Source organism: Rhododendron vialii, chromosome 6a, assembly GCF_030253575.1.
Source record: "Rhododendron vialii isolate Sample 1 chromosome 6a, ASM3025357v1".
Classification (NCBI taxonomy): Eukaryota; Viridiplantae; Streptophyta; class Magnoliopsida; order Ericales; family Ericaceae; genus Rhododendron; species Rhododendron vialii.
In genome coordinates, this window is record NC_080562.1 from 10587542 (window position 1) to 10606750 (window position 19209).

Genomic DNA, 19209 nt, shown 5'->3' on the forward strand with positions numbered 1-19209 from the left:
TAATTTTGACCGATCAAAAATAATTATTAGCAATCACAATTAATTTTCAATTCGAATAATTTAAAATACTTTTGGACGTGAGCGGACGCACCGTGAAGAAGATTTTTTCGAATGGAGAAAAACCATGGGGCATAGACCATAGGAGATACGGATAAACAAAGATGATAGAGAGAGAGACAAACAATTGTCATTTGTCAGGATATATACATAGAGAGAGAGAGAAAGATCCTCATCCCCCTTGACCTAAAAGGAGAACATCAAGGCATCTTTGTCAATCCAGTCGGTGTGCGAGCTGTTCAAAAGAGACCGTCGTGTCTCTCTCTCTCTCTCTCCACCCTCTTGTTTCAAACTAGAATCGAAGAAAATAAAAAGGCGGTGAAACCGGAACACCCCCTAACCCACACGCCTGATTCCAAATTTCCTCACTACTCTCTTTCGGTGGAGCCTACTTTTCTCACTCCATCTAGCCTCTGTCTTTACTTGGTTTCCAAGCTCACCCACCTCTGTCCCCACCTTCCACCTTCCACCTCCTCTCTCTCTCTCTCTCTCTCTCTCTCTCTCTCTCTCCTCCCTCTGCATATGAACCTTATCCCATCTCCATCCCAGTCTAATAAATCCCCTCTCTCTCTCTCTCTCCTCGCCTTGATTACCATTATTTTATACCCCTCAGGCCCCTCACATACAACGCACCAACTATACATACATATATATAGTGAGAGAAAATGAAAGGCGAGTACGTTGAAGAAAAGGATCACCCAAACGACATGTTCGCCAAGCTTAAATTCCAACCTAACCAACCACCACCGCCGCCGCCTCCCCACCTCCACCACCACCCCCACCACTTCCAACTCACCCCCGACGAACCCGACCACCACCACAGCCCCACCACCACCCTAACCCCGACCACCACCAGCGACGGCGCCACCATCGAAGTCGTCCGCCGCCCGCGCGGCCGCCCGCCCGGCTCCAAAAACAAGCCCAAGCCGCCCGTCTTCATCACCCGCGAGCCCGACCCCTCCATGACCCCGTACTTCCTCGAGGTCCCCACCAGCGTCGACGTCGTCGTTTCCATAACCAGATTCTGCAAAAAACACAACACCGGCCTCTGCGTCCTCTCCGGCTCCGGCGCCGTCGCCAACGTCACCCTCCGGCAACCGACTTCCCCCGGCGCAACCGTCACCTTCCACGGCCGCTTCGACCTCCTCTCTCTCTCCGCCACCGTCCTCCACCCGAACATCACCACCAACCCTTCGATTGGAAGCAATGGGTTCGCTATAACCTTATCGGGCCCCCAGGGGCAGGTTATCGGCGGGTCGGTGGTGGGCCCGCTCTTTGCTGCGGGTACGGTTTACGTGGTGGCGGCGTCGTTCAATAATCCGTCGTTCCATCGGTTGCCGGTGGTGGATGGGGAGGAGGAGGGGGGAGGAGGGAGGGATGAGAGAGAGGTGTCGCCGGTGGGGTCTGGTGGCGGAGGAGAGGCGGGGGAGTCGTGTGGGATGTCGGTTTACACAAGTAGCTGTCACGTGGGGGGCTCGGATGTGATATGGGCGCCTACTGCCAGACAACCGCCGCCGCCGCCGCCGCCGCACTATGGATGAATGAGCTTGTTTTTGGCTCTTCTGGTTCTCTCTCTCTCTCTCTCTCTCTCTCTCTCTCTCTCTCCCCTCTCTTAGTGGTAGTGGTTGCTTTTGAATTTCACATGTTTAAACTCTTATTATCACGTTGTGTTAGATTCATTTAACTTGGTAATAGAACTTGGAAGAGAGTAGTGCAATGCAGTGCAGCATATTGCTCCTTTTTAATTTTAGTGTTTGATGATTTTTTTTTTTGTTGCTAATGATGTGATGCGTGTGTATGAATCAAAGAATTTTGGCGGTGATTATGTGTCTATTAGTGCTTAAGCGTGAAAGTTGCACACAAATTTCTTAGTACTATATATATTTTAATACGCTCGTGATTATATATATATTTCCTTTGTTATGCACTTTTTGCATCTTAACTAGTGTTGATTTTTATGCTGTTAGCATTTTGATAGCTCGTGTCTGATTAGCTCATGCGCAACTCGATTAGTCCAAGGAGCAATCACATCGTCCACTGACTGGTCCTATAAAAATTGGAGTAAAGTCATGTATGAACTGATCTCATAAGGGTCGATTGCATGTGTGAGAGGAGGCAAACCCATGTCCTAGTCTTTAACCATCAACCAAACCCCTCCCATTGGGGTTTGATTTTCCTTATACAATTAGAAAGAGAAAGAAATAAAGTAGCAATGTGGTTGGGTTTTTACTGGAACGTGTAGGGCTTGTTTGATAACCATTATAGGTGGGAGGATTGAATTGTTAATCTTGTGGGTCTCTAGAAATTGAATGGGACTATTAGGCCCCGTTTTGCGAAGGAAAAAATAAGTACTTATTTTTTGAATTGAATGTGATGTATTGTGAGAGAATGATCTATTTCACAAAGCGAGAAATAAGTACTTAAAAAAATAAAAATCTTATTCTAGATTTCAAGTGGACTTTTAATACTCCATTAATCCTCCAAAATAGGAGGAGCCATCCCATTGGAGGTGTTATTAGTTATCCTATCTCACCTTTGTTTGTGTATTTACCACGATGCCCATGCTACAAGAAAATGACCAAATGTAATCCGGTTCAAAACAAACATGGATGTTTAACTTATGCTTTCCTCACAAGTACTATCTCACTTCTTAGGTATCTCAATTCTAATTCTACCTCATTACCAATCCCATCATAACTATAACAATTACCAAACATGGCCTATCAAAAAAAAAAAAAAACCAAACATGCCCTAGATTAGTAATGGTGGGGGTGGAATCGAGAATATGTGAAGACGGGTTGGGTTAGATTTGGAATTTGGTTTAGGGTTTGGTCTTTGACGTTGGAGTTGGAGTCTTTGACCATATCCGCCAGCTTTGATGAGTCCGGAGACCATGCTGGTGGGTGGTCTGCTTTGCTGCAACCAGCTGGGCTCTGAAGATAAATGCTTTGATGGATGGAATGGATCATTCTGATTTTCTTGTCCTGAATAAAGGCTGTGTCTAGGGTTTTGTGCCCCCTGCCAGTTTCTTCTTTTCAGAGAGAGAGAGAGGGAGGTGGTCTGTGTCTCACTGTGTGCTTTATCCGATATGGTGAGCGAATGAAGGCGCTTTCAGAGTTCCAGACCCCAACTTTTATTTTCCACCCCATTCTCTCTCTCTCTCGCTGATCTAATTTTTGTACTTTCATTTGTCTCTTTATCTTGTCCTTTTCCTTTGGTCAGAGTAAAATGGAAATAAAGAGAAAGGGGAAAGGAAAAAGGAAGAGAAAGGGCTCCTCTAAACTTATAGAAAGTTGTCCATCTCCGGCCTCAAGTTTAGATTGGTTGGTTGGTGATTTTGCTTTTTACACAATTGACTAGGGTTTGATTTTTAGGGTCAGGCCGTAAGGAAATGATTTCTTATGAATTCTCTAGTCTCGGTGTGGATGAACTTGCCTTTGACCGGATAGGAGAGGGAATTAGTTGAGGTATTTGTAAACTGACCCGAAAATTCCTGACCGCCGAACAAAAAAAAAAGTTATCCATCTCCCAAATTGGTGCTCTAAAGTTTGTGATCCCCATCACTGCTTCCCACTAGGGAGACCTTTTGGGATTTTCCTTTAGCCTCATCCCTGTCACCATTACAATGTCATTGATTGGCACTAGTTTGGAGGCTTCCACAACTTTCCCAAAGACTTTGCAGGTTATGGTGGTAGGCCTTGTTTCTCCACTCATTCGGCCTATTTGATTGCCCGGATTAGACATGAAATTGGATTATTGCAAATAATGGAGTTCTTAAATATTACTTCAAAATCCTTCACTTTGTTACACAAAATTACCATAAGAAATCTTTCAAACATAATAAAGATGATAGGTTGAAGTTTTTTTCCTTCTTGTAACTCCACATAAGAAGGACTAAGAGTGGATTGTTAATGTAGAGAAGTGGAGTGCTACAATCCACTCCTATACTTTTACACATGTGACTTCAGTCCTGGTATTCTTTATCATTTCTCATTGCTAAGCTGGGTTGGATGATGTAATTGTGGAACAAATTACAAATCATTTGATTTAGTTTTAGATAGTATCTTCTTTTCTAAATGCAAAAAGGGTCATCAATCAAACACTTGTAAATGAAGATGCCTCCTAGCTCAGTTAGGATTTTCTTGGTTCAAAAAATAAAAATAAAAATAAAACTTTTGTAAACAGAATATATAAGTGTCAGAATTGGGAAACTTCCTAATGTAACTACGTCTATTTTTCGTTACTGAGGCTGCATTGGAGCTCAAATTGGGTTGCATGCATTAATCTTTTGTTCATTTGCCCAACTTTTTCGAGTGATATGTAGACGGTACTTTCTTTTGTGCTAAAGCTTGTTGCGACTTTCCTGAGTTACGGAGTACCTTGAGCTAGCCCCCTTCTTGATCCTTGTATTGCCACATTTCGTGTGCGGATGCCCATTACTATTGTAAATCCAGAGTTCTTGTGCCATAAGATTGATTTTGTGATGAATCTGATGATATATTCCTATATGAAAGCTTAGGATTTCGTAATTGTGTCGTAACTTTGATCCTAAATTACATGTGGTTGCGATTCTTAGGATGTTCGTGTTGTAACTTTGATACTAAATTACACGTGGTTGCACTCGATTGCAATGTGTTTAGTCAATTATCTGCCATAACTTTGATCCTAAGTTACATGTGGTTGAACTTGATCGCGATCCGTTTAATCATGTCTCTGCTACATTTTTCATTGTTGCTTTGTTCATATCATATCCATGGTTATGTTGCAACAATCAAGTTCTTCTCACTAAACCTCATGATTTACTCTTTGCTCATTTACATTATTTACCAAATGATTTACTCTTTACTCATTTACATTATTTACTTGTGATGTGAAACTTGGATTTACCCATTATGCTGTTTGTATATCAGTTTCTTATTGGATGTTCAGACTTTATGGCTTGTCGGTTAAGTCTTTTTAAATGTAGCACCAGCTTTTAGAGTCAAATTTAGGTGAATGCTTAATTTTTTAAGTGTAGCAGATTTAGGTGATGTATTTTTTTTTTTTTGAAGTGTACCGCCAGCTTTTAGAGTCAAATTTTGTTGACTGTGTGCTGAACTTGAATATCGATCTTATCTTGTTTACTTTCTCAGTTTTTGAATATTAACTAATTAGCACTTGTCTTATTATACTCTACTATAAAGTACAATAAGGCCTTCAAACACTAATCCACATGTGAAGCTAGTCTTGTGATTAGAGTAAATATTTTGGGTTTGGAATGATTTCATTTGGCATGCTCAACATTTGCCGGCATTCATAACATTTCATTTGCCTTAAATTTTAGCTCCTTTTTTTATCCTACCATGGCGTAGATTTGGTCTCATGAATAGACCTACTTTCTTGCTAATACATTTTCTAGCTGTTGCAGTATATTTGTCTTGTGCATTAGGTATGACTTCTTACGTGTCATAGATTTTTTTTTTTTTTCTGCAAAGCACGTGTCAGAGAATTTTGTGGAAGATGCAAGGCATCGAATTGCTGTTGTGGAGTAACTTGCTAGCGCGGCCTATGCGCTAATGGTGTCACAATTCACGCCATTACCTCCAACATCTTCTATGCCTTGTAATACTGGTGGCACTTATGGCAAATGTAGGTTTAGGGTTTAGCCCTTGTCTCTCATGCAATGTACACAAGTTTGTGCGTACTTTATCCGTAGTCCTTGGCAACCTCTTGGGGTCAGGCCGCAAGAGAAAAACCTCTTGTGAATCTCTTAGTCTGAGCTTGGATGACTTGCCTTTGACTGGATCGGTGAAGGGAATAGTCGAGGTTCGCATAAACTGGCTCAGGCACCCCTGACCGTCGAACCAAAAGGGAAAAAAGGTTTTGGGACTTTAGATACATGCTATATTCTGACTTAACAAAATAGATACCTTGCTTACCTTGCTGTGGAACCATGTTTAAGGCTGCTTTGGAGGTAAAACTGGGTGCATGCATGTATCTTTTGTCTACTACACTAAACAACTTTTCCAAGTCATGCGTCGAGCCTCCTTTCCTTCGTATTCAAAGCTTGTTGGGAAATTTCTTAACTTGGGCCCCTTTTGTTGACTCTTTCATTTTTCTTAGGTGGCTTTCTCGTGATGATCAATGCACCATGTTAGTTTGTCCCCTAATTTGATATGGGTGAAAACTTGTGATCTTAACTTCGCTCGTAAGTTAACTCTGTTTGAACTTGATCGCTCCTTTATCGGATCTTTGGAGACTTTGTTTGAACTTTATCGCTCGATTATCGCATCTTTGGAGACTCTTTTTGGTGCATTGTTCGTACCGTTGCTATACTCGCCTAGTCTTTAGGGATTGGCAGTACTGATTTATGGGTTGCATAGACATTGCTTAATTATGAGTCGAGGCAATGGTTTATGAGTTACTTAAGAACTTGAAACTATTCGGTGCAATCGCATTGCTCCATCTCCAGTCCACTTTATATTACTAGCTTTTGTGGGCCAAATTTAGGGGACTGATGATTTCTCAACCATGATTATCTGGTCATGGTTACTACCATTTTAAGTACCTGAATTTAAATTAGGCACTTGGTCTAGTGTTTATACTGTAATTACGGCCTAATAGGCCATTATTAGCATAACTGCGTACTTACGTCCTAGGTAGAGGGTGAGATGGTTTGGACAGTGACTAGTTCTTGGTTTTGGCTTTGGAGTTTGAGATTTGGCCATTTCTTCTGGGTTAGGGATAAAGCTCTGGCTTAGGGTTGTGCTTGCTGGTTCTTTCTAGTGCAGCGGGGAAGCAAAATAGAGAGGGAGGGAGGGAGGGAGGGAAAATTATTAGTCTTTGCTCTTGGAATACCGTCATGTGAAGTTCTAAAGGCCTCTACTACGACATATTCACGTAGGAATTTAGAACCAAGTGTACAGACCTCACATGAACGTGTGGTGGCAGAGGCCCTTGGAGCACTGAATAATCCACTCGATATAGAGACTGTATGTTGCTTTATCAATTATGGTGAGTGAATGTGGGCTTTTAGAAACTTTGCGAAAGCCACCGACCTAGACGGTACTAAGTGTCCACGCGGGGCCCACTTTGGGTCCCGCACAAAAAATCTGAGCTGTTCAATAATTTAAAAAAAAAAAATCGAGTAGGCCTGCAAAATATCAGCTCAACCCGATATGTGTAGGTGCTCGATCCAATCTTCCCATTTTTCATTCATATTTTATGATCCTATCATCTGAATGAAAAATGAAAAGATTGGATTGAGTACCTACGCATATCAAATTGAGCTAATTTTTCATAAATCCATTCGTTTTTAAAAAAAAAATTATTTAACAGCTCGGATTTTTGATACGGGACCTGGAGTGGGCCTCGCGTGGCTGTTCGTGGATAGTCGGTACCATCTGGGTCGGTGGGCGTAGGTTTTCCGCTTTATATCTATCCCTCTTTCCCTTTGGTTTTTTCTGTACTTTGGTTGTCTCTATGTCTGTACCTTTTCCTATGGGGAGTGAAAGAAGGGGGGAAAGAATAAAGAGAGAAAGGGTTCCTCTCATCTCTCTCAAAAGTTTATCCGTCTCCTCAATTGGTGGCTCTTTGGATTTTGATTCGATCTTTGAGCTGTTCATCACTGGGGAGGCCTATTTGCGTTTTGTCTTCTTGTTGATTGCTGTTGCTAATTGCTTCCATGTTATTTTTCGCACTGGTTTAGTTATAGGGCTCGTTTAATTGTCGAATTATTTTTTGAAAGGATTGAAAAATAGGATTAATGATGGTGATAAAAGAGATTGAAGCACAGAATTAGTTAAACCATGTTTGATTTGGATGAAATAAGAAGTGAAAAATCATTTTTGACCATTGGATGAAGAGGAAAATAATGATATAGGTCCGGTTTAACCACTACTGTAGTACTATTCACCGAGTGGTATTGAATAATTTCTTATTTTCTTACATGGGCTATTAAGTAGGTAAATCGTCGAATTTTTGGGATCAATACGTGTAGATAGGAATCTGTATTTTTTCGTTTTTTGAAACTACTGTATAGGTTTGCTAGGGGTATGCCCCTATGAGGTTTTGTAGCTTCTTGCGGTTTTTGGTGTTATAAAATTTTTTACTTACCAAAAAAAAAAAAAAAAAAAAAAAGTAGGTAAATCGTCTCCCCTCTAGTCCAGTCTTTATCTTTAAACATGCGTGATAAAACGAGAGACGAGCTTAATCTTAGGAACCAATATAGATGCGGGATTACAATCCTGTAACAACCTCGAGGTTGTGAGTTCATTGCCTAACAGCAACATGATGTTAGCAAATTGTTTTTTTATTTTATTTTTTTACTTTAAAAGAATACACTCTAACTTAGATTCAAGAAAAAAAGGGTACTATACCAGAATCACTCCCAATGGCATTGTCTGTAAATGCTTGATTCCTTGTATTGTCGTGATGATATCAAGTTTTAAGAACGTGAAGCTGCGAGTGTTAAATATATCGGGTAAACAATGGCATTGCCCATTGTCAAAGAACTCGAAAGTGTGCAGTGCTCTGTGAGGACTGGTCTTATAGAGAGAATTGATAGCACACGGTGAGGTTCAGGTTAAACCTTAGATCAAAAGCCTCCATATATAGACAAATTATTAACATTGTGCCAAGATGGCTCTACAACATTTCCCATTTTTTGTGGAACATATATACTAGTCATATTTGAGGGTGTATTGTGTAAGATAAATAATACCATACTGGTATATGCAGCGGAAATATGATTGAACTAACCTCTAACCATTGTTGTTTAAGTTTGAACACCGAACACACACGCACTAGATTAGTTGTCTTCTAACCTATGCATGACTTTTGCCATGATTTGATGGAGACCATAGGCTACATATCCATGATAGGTTAGTGACCCTGTATCTCCTTATAAAGACTTTCTAGTTTTCCTTCCATCAAAGAAACCAATTAATTAAACTAGTATAATAATGAATATGGGGAAGCCAAGAGGTTCTTTAAGCCACTACCATATCTATAATGGAAGTGGGCACTTCCATTAATCACAATGTGACCAAGTGGGTCCTTAATATTTCTTACATTCTCCCATTGGCTCACGAGACACTTGTATACTGCTGCATTAGGCAATAAATACTTTAATATGCTCATGTAACTGAAATTGCCCATATCCTTGAAATTCAGAAAACCTCCTACTCCATCGAAAAATATCAAACATAAATCATAACAGCAGTGCTCTACTAATAAGCAGTCCCTTTCATGTATTACAATATGTGACACTTCCCAACGAGTACTGGATAAGATCGAATAAGATATACTTTATAAATGACTAATTAATAGTCATTTAGGGTCCTCTTTATTCATCCCGACGGATAACCTTTATACGTACTTTTTACCTTATGTGCACATGTACGTCTTTATTCTCCAAGAACACTTATAATGTGACAAAACCTGAATTGAACAAGAAATGAGAGAAAACATTATAAAATGAACTAACATATCATATTTCACAACATGACATATACTGTTTTATCGGCAAGAATTAACTCAATACTTTATGCTCAATGGTCACGAAAAGTTTTTTTTTTTTTGAACTCTCTATCTCTCTCCCCTAATGAGCTACTTTATGTCGATATACTCTATTCGGCTTTTTACTTTATCTTAGAGAAGAAAATTGTAGTTGTAGTAAATTTGGTAATGATCTCACCATAACATCGACAACTTGAGACCCACATGCTAGCTAGTTTTATGCATAGCTCCCACTAATTTCTACATTCATAGAAAATAGTAACTTAAGACATGATTATGATGTGTATGGGTAGACACCCCAATTTGGACCTCAGAGGTTCTTTGAATGTCCCGATGATGAAATAAAGGAAATGATACCTTCGAGAGCTTGGATGAAGGACTCCCTCAACCCAAAAACCCAAGAGCCTAGAATAAGCCCAAGGTCCCGGAACTAGACTCTTAGTACCACACGGTACATTTCTACACCGCGCAGCGTAATGAATTTCATTACACCGTACGAGGTCATGAGGTAAACGACACGGTATTTTGGATAAAGTTCTGACTGGCTCAGAAAGCTGTCGACCACGTTTGTTTGAGCCACAGCTGCAAAATGGCTTAACTAAAAAAACATTTCTAGCCCGCCCAGAAAACACCTCTCTCATTTGAATTCAAAATCCTTAGCCTTTTGCCTATAAATACACTTCTTCACTCAAGAGAAGGGCTCTCTCTCTCTCTCTCTCTCTCTCTCTCTCTCTCCTTTTGCTGAATTTTCTTTCTCTCTCATCATGCTTTCACTCCCATTCCTTACTTCCAAGTATTAAGAAAGTTGCTCTAAGACATTCTTTAGGTACTTTCTTTCTCCAAATGCCCCATTTTTATCCTCACCATTAAAGTGAGTCTTTTACCAAAACACCCAACAACCATTCATACCCACACTCATCTTTTCTCATCCGATCTTGTCCACATTCATCCATCATCATCCGTCCTCATTCAAGCCAGGGCCGGCTCATAAGTTTTGGAGGTCGGAAGCGAACCTCTTGAATGGGGCCACCCTATATTTTTCATACAAAAGTGATCTACAAATTTTACCAATTAGGTCAACTGGTTAAGATAATAAAAAACTTACTTGGTAGAGGTGGAGAGTTGGAGATAGTAAAAGAGAGGCCTCAAGGAATTCCTTGTGCAAGTATTTTCCGTCCACAGTCGTTGGTTGTTGTCTTCCCTCCCTTTCGACTCCTAATGCATGAAGCGTTTCTAGTTCCTGCCATGCCGTACTTACTCCTTATGATCGGCTATATCTTCTTTTTCTTTTTTGATTTTTTTTGATTGGCTATATCTTCCTTGCTAGTTCCTGCATACCCTTAAGTTATTTTCTTTTTCTTTTTTTTTTTTTAATGCATTAGTGTTTCTAATGAATAATACCACAATTTGGGCTTATTTTGTGGCTCCTAAATTTCAATTGGGCCTATTTTGTGTAGAGAAGTCTAGTGCAATTTTTGGTGGATCATATATATATAGGAATCCTAAAAATTTGGGGGCCCTCGTTTTTAATTTTTTTCGGAGGCCCGAAGCGCTCGCTTCCCTCGCCTTGGCTATATAGCCGGCTCTGATTCAAGCTCAAGACAAAAGGTAAAAATCAAGTTTCCTTGGGATAGGCCATGTCTTGATCCCTAAGGGAACTTTCCTGTAGTTAGGTTTAACCTCTTTTGGTTAAAGACTGACTTAAAAAACTATTTTCAAAAACAAAAACAGTCACTCTATTGGACATACCACGTCATGCGACATTCTGATGCGTCGCACGACGTAGAATGGAGCGCACGGCCTTTTGTTAGTTGTTGTTCGTTTGTTTGAACAGTCTAGATCATTACCATCTTTCAACAAGCCTGTTTGTATTGTTAAAATACTGTCATCAATACTTATAAGAATGAGACCACATCTACAAGCCATGTTTTATGTCCAAAAGAGGTTTTCCTGATCATCCTAGGTGATCAAATACACTGAAAATCTTTTTTTGATTCATGGCTTGAAGAGATGATACTGTTTCAAGACGGATCAACGGTTGTGCGTCTCTTGATATCTTTAGGGAATAACGCACAGAATATATAACACACCGCGCGCTGTTATGGATATTGATGATAGTCTAACAGCAAAGCAGGTAGACCGCACGGCATACCATAAGACCATGCGCGGTATTATGGTAAACCGTGTGGGGATGGTTCTGATCTAAGACGGTTTATTAGATAGTTATTTCGTCTCATAACATCATATTCTTATCATTTCTGTACAGGCAACACCACATGCACGCCATTGTGATATATTCCCCCATGACCCTTCCCCCTTTGCTTGTTTATTAAAGAGTGTTATTCTCCGAAAAATATACGAAATTTTTTCCCTTTGAAAATGTTTAGTAGAGACCGGTTTTGCTGGGCAAATAGGGTGCTTTTTAACAAAACCTTCCACGTTTGTAACGTGGCTCCCGAACCCAAAGTCTCGACGTTTTCGCTAGATCAAATGCCTTTTTCAAAACGAGTTCTCGGTTTCTCGGATCATCCATCTCAAAAATCCGGGTGGCGACTCTTCGAGGGCATGCCGGGCGGGGAGCCCACAGTATGTAAATCAAGTTAAAAATTCTTGGTTCTTTATAGGTACCTCACAACCTTTATTTGTAGCCTTCTAGTATTTCATATCATGGCCACTTGGATATCGATCTAGTAAACCCTTGACCAATATGCTTATAGCCCAGAAAAATGTATATGCTTCCACTAACCTTACGGAGTATACTTTTTTGCTACTTATAAGCAAAATGACTATATTTTTCTTGGGCAAAACTCTTTTCTCAATGCTATCCAAGCCAAAATTATATTAGATCTTCCAATGGTCCATAAACCGGCCATTAGTATAGAAAAAGAACTCCAAATGGATATTACTTTGAACATTAATCTTAAAGGCTTAAATTTCTCCCACTATTTATGTTCTAACATTAATTTGCGCACTTGATTATGTGACTATAAATGTTTCATACACATAACGCAAAATCATGACCTTTGCATCAGAGAAAAGTGAATTTCTAGATAGTCATTATAATTCTTGCAACTTTATAGCAGAATACAAGAAGCAACTTTATAAATTGTATGAATGACTACAACAATCAAGAAATAACGACTTTCAATTAAGTTGTAAATTCAAACCTTCATGTGGGTAAAGGTGCATCACACATGAATTTACATAACACTTTATGAATAAGATAAATAATCACAATAATGAGAACAAATACTCCATACCTGTGGGCATAGGAAAAATTTATCCTTGATTTCCAAATGATTATCTTACTCAACGTAAATCACAAAAATAACAACCTCCTCGCATGAGTTTTTATTTCCAGGAAGTAACTTCAACTTTTATGCTAATCTTTAACTTAAATAAAGTAAATTCAAACCTCCCTATGGGCAAAGGTTGCAACACGCACTGAATTTACTTCACTGCAACAACAAGAAGACTAGCAAATTTTGAACATCAAAATGAAAATTCCACCACGTGTGGACATGGAAATTTTCCTAAACGAATTAATAGAACTAATTATTCTCCTGTGGGCAGAAATAATTAATTTTACTAATTCAAACTCATTGTTAAATGCCATCGAACACAAACTGTAATGCCTCGATTTTTCGGGAGCAAAATAAAATACTTTCTTAAGAAAATTTTGCTAAATAAATAAAATTCCACCACGTGTGGACATGGAAATTTTCCTAAACGAATTAATAGAACTAATTATTCTCCTGTGGGCAGAAATAATTAATTTTACTAATTCAAACTCATGGTTAAATGCCATCGAACACAAACTGTAATGCCCCGATTTTTCGGGAGCAAAATAAAATACTTTCTTAAGAAAATTTTGCTAAATAAATAAAAATTTTCAAAATAAAGTTTAGCTATTACAATCTCAAGATAAATTTACTGATTCAAAATACATTGATTTCAGAGCCGACTCTAGGATTGATACGGATTGCAAGCATACTCGATCTTTGTTCCTGATATTCTCTCTGTGTCGAACTGCACCATCATTGAATCCCTTCCGCTGAATCCTGCGCCCTCTGGCAAATTGATCGCGAAGCAATCGATTTATCAGGATACAGACGTAACTGTGAGTGATAAATCACCCAGTAAAAATAATCCAACTTAACCATCCCTCTTACTTTACAGCTAGCAAGCAGCAAGTTAATAGTAATGCAAAAAAGTAAAACAGAGATTTTTCACATAACCAGTTCATTACTAACCATTAACCTATCGTGAAATCTAAGATCTCATCCACGAGATCTTTCCTCCCCAACTGCTAGCTATGCTCTGTCCCATGAGATCACTTTCTTTTGTTGTCGCGGATTGCACCCAAGTTATGTACCAGCGTGTATCCCTCTCATTACAACAAAAGGAAGCTTATCATGCACGAATCATAACTAGGGTTCGCCTATCTTAAGCACCACTTCACAATCATCACTGGGCTTATTTTGCCAATTTCACAATCATCACTGGGCTTACTTTGCCAGTTTCAAATCACTGCTGGGCTTACTTTGCCAGTTTCAAGTCACCGCTGGGCTTACTTTGCCAGCTTCAAGTCATCACTGGACTTACTTTGCCAGTTTCAAATCATCACATCTAAAAATTTTGCCTGCAGGCAATCTAAAAACAAAACTTTCCACTTTATCCATTACCTAGTACCGTTTAGGTGAATTCTATTCGTATACCACCCCATGTCTCTAGGGCCCAATCTAACATTCAAATAAAATATCGGTGCAATATACAATTAAATCAAATTATAATTAAAACAAATAACAACAACGCAATCACACAATTTTTTATGAATGTGCCGTTGTCATTAGTCTTATATGGTCACGATGTCAATAATACGGTAAGAACTTTTTAGAAAATTTTAAAAAAAAAATTTGCTAGGCTCTCATTAAATTTTTCTAAGAAATTGGATTGATAAAACACTAATTAAATACATTAATTAGGTAAAATATTAGAATAATTATCACAACATTAATGAGAGCCCTAAAGGTCCTATACAACACGTTCGAGTATCAAAAGTTGAATCCGGAGGGTCGCGGAAATATTTAAAATAAAGATATTAACGAAAGTTGCTGAAAGTAAAATAATTATACAATAAATAATCTAATAAATAAAATATGTTGAGACTAACAACAAGGTTAATAAGGTCGTAAAGTAATTTTGATTGGAAACATCTAAAAAAATAATAATAAATATTAAATTTAATAAAAAATATGAAATTAGCAATATATTATCTTTGAGATGTGAGAAGTCTAAGAAAAATAGTTTGGGTGGTAAAAACGTTCTTTGGAAGGCTGCAAAGATTTTTCGTTTGTAAACTTTGAATGAAAACAAGTGAAAAATATAATAAATAGAGAGAAAAATAAAAAAATATATGATATTAACAAGTTATGATCTTTGAAGTGTGAAAAATCTAGGAAAAATAGTCCAGGTGTCAAAAATGATGTTCGGGAGGTCACAAAGTAGTTTTGAACCAAAGCAGTACACACCGCAAGGCTGGACCGAGTTGACCTTGCGGCCCGCAAGGTCGGAAGGCCTGGTTCTTGCGGCGGTAGAACTCGAAGGTTGCGGCCTCAAGGTCGCGACTGGAATTCGATTTTTTTTTTGTTTGCCACGGTTTTGATGCATGGGATCATTCGGGGCATAGGGTCAAGCATATAACACTTAATATACTTAGAGAAGTGGTTGGAAGAGATTATAATACCTCGATTGGATCGAATTGATTCAAAATCGAAACTTGGATTTTTGGGGAAGATGACTTCAGTTTTGGCTATGGAGGAACCTTGAGACTGAATTGAATTAATGATGTTTGGTGATTTTAGGAGTTGTAGAAAGTGATTGGAATGGTCAGTTTGGGTTTTGGTGGGTTGTAACTATGAAACCCACTTTTTCTCTCTCTAGAATTCCATAGCTTGGAGCTTGGTTTTCTTTTGTTTTTCTCTTCTCTTCAGACCGATGAAGTGTGGTGAGTATCGCGATGTGTCCGTAGGTTAATGGGGTAGGGTATTTATAGGTGAATTTTGGAAGGAAATGATAAGATTGAATTTAATGGGGTTGGGTACATGAACTTAAAAAGGACGAATTGGGACTGTTTTTGGGGCTCAAGAGGAAGCAGGAAAAGGATATGAACAAATTAAATTTCGGATTTTGCTTGGTGATGAAGAATTTTGGGTTTTGGGCAACGGGGGATGAATTTGTTTTTTTTTTTTTTATGGGAAAGAAATGGAGGGAGTTATTGAATGGAGAGAGATGGAGCTGTGGGAGGGAGAGATACTGCAGGAGAGTGAGATGAGGGAGGAGAAAGAATGTGCATGCATGTATGGGAGTGTAGGGGAAAAAAAATAATACATGCATGCATGTGATTGCATGCAAAAATGGAAAAAAAAAAAAAAACGTTTGTTTATAAAAATTAAGGAAAAGAATTTTATTAATACTAATAATACTATTAATGAAAAAAAAATATACAGGTTGTTACATAAACACATATAGTGCAATGACTATTCCGCATGTGACTAAACTTAATATGTAACACTATAATATTTCAAAATGCTGTGGTTAATCTCAAAATATTATAACATTCAAGTCACATCTATTGCATCACCAAACTTTGATGGGACAAACCTCAATAATGCCCTCTCTATGGTCTCGATATCTTGAGCCTGACTCATGAACAAGGTTGGAACATGAATTGTGAACAAATACCGTAAGCAATAATATTGGCTTAAATCGAGCCAAACTTCATTGTTCAGGCATATATAGGCAGAGGCAAACAAGACATCCAAAATCTTTTCATCGCATAAGCATGCACATAAACTTGTTGTAATTTAACTTTGCCCAGAACATGTATACGTATCCAGAAAAATCAGCCAGAATAGAAAGTGTACTTTTTTTTTTTTAACAAACACAATCCATTTCCAAATCAATTGCATTATTGATCATACTTGCATTATTAATAAACTTGTTGTAATTTAAATAATACCGGCTTCGGATCCTCTGTCCGAGAGAGCCTGTCCAGCTCCTCTGTCCCACGCCTATCTAGGTGCCACGTTACCCATGCTCCACCCCTATGATTTTGTTTTACTCGGCTGCTATGTTTTATTTGGTTGCCTTAACATTTTTTTTTTATTTTTTATTTTTGTAGGGTTTATTATAGGTCTTATAAAAATGATTCAAAGCACAAATTATTCTTAGAATATTTTTTTATGCGTTTTTTGAAAAAATTAGCTCAATCCGATATCAGTAAGAGCTGTTTCAGAATTTATCGGTTTCTTACGAATTCTGAAACTGCCCTTACTGATATCGGATTGAGCTAATTTTTTTCAGGAACTCAAAAAGAATATTTTAAGAATAACTTGTAGTTTTAATAATCTTTGTAAGATCCGTAATGGACCCCAAAAAAATAAAAAATTCATTAATTTATTTCCTGTTTCATAGGTACCAACCAAACAAGTTTAAATGGGCAAGAAAGTAATGATATTTTTTTTATTTTTGTGGGGTCTATTAAAGATCCTACAAAGATGATTCAAATCATAAGTTATTCTTAAATTATTTTTTATGTATTCCTAGAAAAAATTAGCACAATCCGATATCGGTAAAAGAACTCATAAAAAAATTAATAATAAATTACGATTTGAATCATCTTTGTAAAACCCATAATGGCCCTACAAAAATTAAAAATAGTAAATAGCATATGTTAAAGGCCACCAAACAAAACATAGGAGCCGAGTAAAATACGGAGTAAAAGTTGAGGGAGTGGAGCATGGGTAACATGGCACATAGATAGGTATGGGACAGAGGAGCCGGACAGGCTCTCTCGGACAGAGGATCCGGAGCTAATAATACCATACCGGTATGTGCAGCGAAAATATAATCGAACTAATCTCTAGTTATTGTTGTTCAAGTTTGAACACCGAACGCACATGCACTAGATTTATGTGTCTTTTGACCCATGCATGACTTTTGCCATGATTTGATGGAGACCATAAGCTACATATCCATGCTAGGTTAGGGACCCTATATCTCCTTATAAAGACCTTATAGTTTCCTTCCATCAAATAAACCAATTAATTAAACTAGTACAATAATGAATGTGGGGAAGTCAAGAGGTTGTTGAAACTACCACCATATCTATAATGGAAGTGGCACTTGCATTAATCACAATGTGACCAAGTGGATGGTGGACCCTTAATACTTCTCACATATTGAAGCTCAATTCTGGTGCATGAATCTACAATATATCCGTTGCTCCACTTTTCCACGTGATTCTATTAGATTTTTTTTTTTTGGCTAAAGCTTGTTGGGAATTTTCTTCTTACCTTGAGCTTCTTTTATTGACTCTTGTATTTGCCAACTTTCTAACGTGGAGGCAAGATCAATGGACAGAGCTTGTCCCCAGATCACATTCTTCAATTCTTGTCTTTTTTTTCGGCTAAGTTGTCCCTTGAAATTCGATGATATGATGATTCTTTTTATGCCGGAGATGGGTTGGTTTGCACTTGATCGCGATTGCTTTAATCATGTATCCAGCGACATCGTCAATTGGTGTTTTGTTCATATCAATTACATTTCAACAAACACGTTTTCCTTTAATCTTCATCCATGTCGTATGCATAGTTAAGTTTCAACAAACACATTCCACCTAATAAAATCTCGCTTACTCTTTACGCGCACACTTTTCGAAAATTCTAACTCCACACTTTTCTTGTCTTAGACCTAGAGGCTAATGTGTCGCATCACTGCTCCATCGCAGATCGGCTTTTCGTGTATGAGTTTGTCAATTGAGTTTTTGCATTAAGGCTTGTTGGTTAATTTTACATGTACTGTAACACCACTGTTTAGGGTTACATTTTTGTTAGTGCATGGCTGCCCAGCCCTTATTGAACATATTACGAGAAGAGGGTTTTGCTTAATTGAGTTTCGGATCAACTTCTAACCCGATATGGATCCGACCGATCCTATTAAAATTGAATTTTTCGGATTCAGATTTATTCGGGTTATCAGATCGGATGGATTTTCTCGGATTCAAAGTATTTGGATTATCAGATCGGACGACCGGCAGATCTAAAATTGCTCTAGTAAAGTAGAACAAAAGTAGCCTCTTATGGAATGAAACCTGGATTTTGCTTTCTTGCCATTCGCTGAGGTCCAAGTGAGAAAGTCTTGTCCTGCCGTTCTGGCTTAGCTCGAATTCTTTTTAGCTCATCCATTGCAAACTCCTCCGCCCCTTCCTGAGAGATGAGCGATTTTAGAGGAATCAGATTCAAATATTTCGGATTGGATCCGGTTCATTAACAGGTCTAGTTGTGACTACCTTAATCTAGGTTACAACTTTTCCAAGTACTCCATATACGTAGGGGTGAGCATGGTTTGGATTTGTTCGATTTTATAGTAAACCGAGAACCAAACTAATACTTACGGATTATGAATTTAGAGAACCAAATCAACCCACAAAAGACGTACATTGAACCAAACCAATCCAAACCATTAAAGTACTGTTCGGTTTCGGTTTTAAACCACAGTTTGTTATGAATTAAGCTATCATTTTCAAAAAATATTTAAAGTACTTAAAGTTACGAAGATAAATTAAAAGAAAACTTATATTAAAATCAATTT

General features: G+C 38.3%; 1 protein-coding gene across 2 annotated transcripts; it reads left to right on the top strand.

The window, feature by feature from the left end:
* The first annotated feature begins 603 nt into the window (after window positions 1-603).
* On the top strand, window positions 604-18594 carry LOC131331379 (AT-hook motif nuclear-localized protein 17-like). 2 transcript variants are annotated; one of them, XM_058365298.1, is made up of 2 exons: window positions 604-1622; window positions 18580-18594. In XM_058365298.1, exon 1 carries the CDS (start codon window positions 723-725, stop codon window positions 1596-1598), a length of 876 nt encoding a protein of 291 aa, XP_058221281.1. In that variant the 5' UTR covers window positions 604-722; the 3' UTR covers window positions 1599-1622; window positions 18580-18594. The 2 variants fall into 2 exon arrangements, with proteins under 2 accessions (XP_058221281.1, XP_058221280.1); XM_058365297.1 differs by lacking the exon at window positions 18580-18594 and adding an exon at window positions 4406-4712.
* The last annotated feature ends 615 nt before the right edge of the window (window positions 18595-19209 follow it).